The following is a 4228-nucleotide window of genomic DNA, read 5'->3' on the forward strand; positions in this document are numbered from 1 at the left end:
TCTCTCTCTCTCTCTCTCTCTCTCTCTCTCTCTCTCTCTCTCTCTCTCTCTCTCTCTCTTTACTTCTTTTTTTTTCCTTGAGCACTTGGTCCGATAACCTTGCGAGATGAGACGCAGACGAAAAAAAGGGCGCGCGCGCCCGCGCTTGACAGCGATAACTTCATTGGCGGCTGAGAAACACGCGACAAAACTCGCAACGTTACGCGTTGATGTCCACTACGCGAGCTATTGCGCGTAACACTGAATGTTGTCACAACAGCTAGTTCTCTCCCATAATGTAAAGTTTCTACGTTTGTATTAAAGTCCAGGGACGTATCGCACCCCGGCTTTGTGCACCGCGGTAAGGCACTCTCTTTCGCGACAGGTCAAAGAAACTTCAGCGTGGAAGAGCCCAGCACCTGTGACGTCTCTGACGACCTTGAGTGCGAGCCTTCCTCCGCTTATGAATCGTGCTGTCTCGCTGTGCGAGAGACACCATTACCAGAATAAACACTAGACAATGCACTAGATTCACGCGCGAGCACTAGCCGTACCTAGCCCGCGGAAAGTCCGCGACGTTGCGTCTCGTTAACGCATTACACATACATTGAGAGAAAAATATTGTTACTTTCGACGTCAACTATACTCTTTTGTGATTTTAACCATAAAAATAGTTAGGCAAACCATTGTTTTAGTAAGTGTTATTAGAAAGATGGTTCTTCTAATTATTTTTCTGGTTAAAATCACAAAAAAGTATAGTTGACGCCAAAAGCAACTATATTTTTCTCTCAGTATATGTGAAAACGATCGAATGGCGCCCACTACTTCCGATTGTCGATGTGTACACTGTAATGAATCAAGATGCTGTGGATAAACTTGTGTTTTTCGATTCCCATGTTTTTTTTTTTTCTTTAACTCACGTTTTTCACGATGGTGCGATAATAATTACGCTCTGAACACGGAGAGAGACTACACTAAGAGGAAAAATAGAAATCTAAGAAATAGTAAATATTTTTTTTTTATGGATACACTAATTATTATTTTATGGGTACATATTTACTTATACCAATATTAGCTTAAACTATCTTGTTAGATCTAAAACATCTAAACTTAAATTGTCACAAACTGTCAAGAGAGTGAAAATAGAGAAAGAAAGTGGGATGTCCAGGTTTTCGTATTTTTCACAGAGTTTTAGATAGTAACTATGCAAAATTTAATCTCGATTAGTCAGCGAATTTAGAATTTAATAGAGAATGCACATTCTATTTTATATATGTGGATAAAATATTTAGATAAAAAATACACATTTTCTCTAAACCTTGAGGAAACCTTGAGGACGCGTTGCGCATAAGTGAATTTACTCGTACTTGAATCGACGTACGCACGCTTCCTGTCTTTTGTCTTTAGCTTTACATGAAAGCAATTTTTTACTCTATTCAAATAAAATAATTTTGGTTTAAATGAATATATTAGTATCCCCTCCTCTCTTTCTACACACACAGACACACACACACACACACGCACACCCCTAAGAAATATTTACTATTTTTTAGATATTTTTTTTTAGTATAGTGTGGTCTCTGTCGTCTAATGCCGAATATAACATTATATTATGAAAATCATGGGAATGGAAAATGCATTGCAAAATGAATAAATGCAAGAAAGATCACGCTTGTCATCATTGCGAATAAAAGTGGGAAAGAGAAAAAATATCTCGTGGGGAGACGAGGTCGGTGTAGGAATCGATGTATCTCCCGATATCTCTTTCTTGGCCTACATATGCGGGTTAAGCGGGTCAATCCTTCGTTTCCCAAAGCATGACTGATGCTATTCTAGAAGCACTGAGGAGCCAACAGTCCCGTACGCGTTGTGCAAATCGGTAAAGACGCTCGATAGTCGCGCACTTCTCATATTTCACAGATAGAATATCTCTCAGTTGCTTGATATAATATTATTCATTGCAATAGAAAGGCGCACCTGATATAGCGTTGCTAAAAATGTGCTCTGTAATTTCAGACCCACCAGTATTGTTCGAATTTAGTGATCAAATTTACTTTCGATCTGGCGACTTGACTTATTAAACGTGAGATGAAACATGCAGGAAAGCAGGTCCCTGTCGGCGCTAAATCAGGCGCAGCTTGGACATCCGTTCGTCATGAAAGTTCCGCGAATTGGTCAAGGTCGCGACTCTTGACCACGCCGTCTGCTCAAGGTTCGCCCGTTGATCTCGTAACGCAAAACGCAAAATGCAAAAAACCGCGTGGAAAAAAGTGAACGTGGCAATGTCCCTCCACGAGACAAAACACCGCCCACGAGCGGTCGTGCGAGTAGGTGAAGTCACGCGACGCTATGCTCCTCCATGAAATATAAAGTCACGATAGTAGAGAAAGGGGTAAAGGGTGAGAGGCAGAGGAGGAGAGAGAGAGAGAAAGGAAGAGAAAAGGCACGATGTGTAAGTACGCGCGTGAGGGGCAGAGGGGGACGAAACAAGAAAGAGAGAAAATAGGGGCGAAAGTATAGAGAAAGGGTTCAGTAGGGAAAGACAGAGATGGACGGACACAGAGATAGAGAGACAGCGGCACAACAGTCGCGCGTATCTACGTGGGTCATGGATAGAAAGAGACACGATACGCGATGCCGGGGCATGGTGAGAGCGAGAGGGAAATCGTAGAGCAAGACAGACTGATCGATCGGTGTAAAAGTAGACAGAGACAGGGTCAGACATTTTCCTAGATCGCGGTGTACGCTCGCGGTATAACATTCCGTACATACCGAGGGCATCAGCTGATCGGTAGACCTCACCCGGGTCACTCTGTTTCTGTAGAGTATTCTCTTGACGAATCTCTCCGTCTGCTGGTTCCACTTCATAAAGCTTACATATCCCAAGTAGAATCCGAACAGTACGAGCGCCTCGTACCAGTGTATGTGACTGTCACGGAAGAAGTAGATCAGGGTGAGCAGACTGACGCTGTAGAAGGTGCAGTCGCGGAACAGAGGCCACCATGTGAGCGACAGCACCGTACGCGAGAATATAGCGCACATGCCGATTACGAAGAGGATGTTGAAGACGGCGGAACCGACGATAGTGCCGATCCCGACGTCGTCAAACGACACGAACACGCCTATAATCGATGTAAAGAGTTCGGGCGCCGATCCACCGGCGGCCATGAAAGTGGCACCGGCTACATCGTCAGCGATTTCGAATTTCTCAATGATCACGTCCAATGACGGCACGAAGAATTCATCGCAGACGACTGCCAGCGCGACGAACATATACACAACGCCGAGTATGTGGAGTATCACGGCGCCACGACGCCGTTGGTCAGTGGTGAACAGATCGTCGGGGAAGAGCGGCCTCTTTTCCGTAGCGTTTTCATTAGTCCTATTGTGTCCGTCGTGGCCGGCGGCGTTGAAGCCGATGTTGCTATTATTGCGATCGTACACTGACACACCGTTGTCCAACCGCAACACGACCGGCAGGAGCGTGCTGGTGGTGTCAAGTGTAATCCGATTGTTCGGCACCGGCCTGTGGCCCCAGGACGACGAGGGGCCCATCGCGAGCGCCAAAACCGCGGAGAGCACAGTCACCACCGCCAATCGGCGCCTCCGTCTCCAACACGTACGTCGATCGCCACCCGTCGCGATCATCGTCGTCGTCGGCGGTGGTGCTGCTGTTGGTTCGCACCCTCGAGGACGTTCGCCGTCGTTAGCCAGGCCTCCGTCCTCCTCCTCCTCCTTCGCCTCCTTCTTCTTCTTCTCCGTCCTCCTCGGCGTCCTCCACCCTCTCCCTGCCCCCCTCCTCCCCCTCCTCTTCTTCCTCCTGCGCCAGCACCACCTCCAACTCTTCCACCACCTTCTTCTACGTGTCGTATCGTGCCGCGCCGCGGAGGGTATACGACAGGAGAGCTGTACTAAGGCTGGGTCATGCTGGAGCGTTGAGGAGCGGCTCCTTGCCGATGCCTCCCTCTGGAGATGGACCTACCTGCCTGCCTGACCGCGGTATCACTAGATATTCTCCTCCGGCTGTTTTCCTTCTGTCGTTTTGCCCGCACTGCGTCTTGCCCTCCGTCCCGACAAACTTCTCTTTCTCACTCTGGGATGTTCACGACGTTACAGACCGAGAAAGTTAGTCCGCGGCGCGTATTACGGTTGCTACTACTACTACTACCAACGCTGATATTGCTGCTACTACGAACAGGCTCGGGTATCCAATGCGACCGATATTCTCCTGCTTCCCGGCGTCGTCGTC

The 4228-nt window shown here is 47.5% G+C and overlaps 1 protein-coding gene across 6 annotated transcripts in view; it reads right to left on the reverse strand.

Moving 5' to 3' along the window:
* LOC116848145 (sodium/potassium/calcium exchanger Nckx30C) overlaps nucleotides 1-3746 on the reverse strand; it is a 110940-nt gene extending 107194 nt beyond the window's left edge. For 4 of the 6 annotated variants that reach the window (XM_032823948.1, XM_032823946.1, XM_032823945.1 and 1 more), the window contains exon 1: nucleotides 2752-3665. In XM_032823948.1, coding sequence (XP_032679839.1) covers nucleotides 2752-3627 — 876 coding nt within the window. In that variant the 5' untranslated portion in view covers nucleotides 3628-3665. Of the gene's footprint in view, nucleotides 1-2751 lie in introns of all 6 variants that reach the window. The other 2 variants (XM_032823943.1, XM_032823942.1) reach the window with 1 other exon arrangement.
* Nucleotides 3747-4228: the final 482 nt, after the last annotated feature.

The sequence above is a fragment of the Odontomachus brunneus genome, unplaced genomic scaffold (genome assembly GCF_010583005.1).
Source record: "Odontomachus brunneus isolate Ranch 3 - 2012 unplaced genomic scaffold, Obru_v1 Obru_scaffold_090, whole genome shotgun sequence".
In the NCBI taxonomy this organism is placed as follows: Eukaryota; Metazoa; Arthropoda; class Insecta; order Hymenoptera; family Formicidae; genus Odontomachus; species Odontomachus brunneus.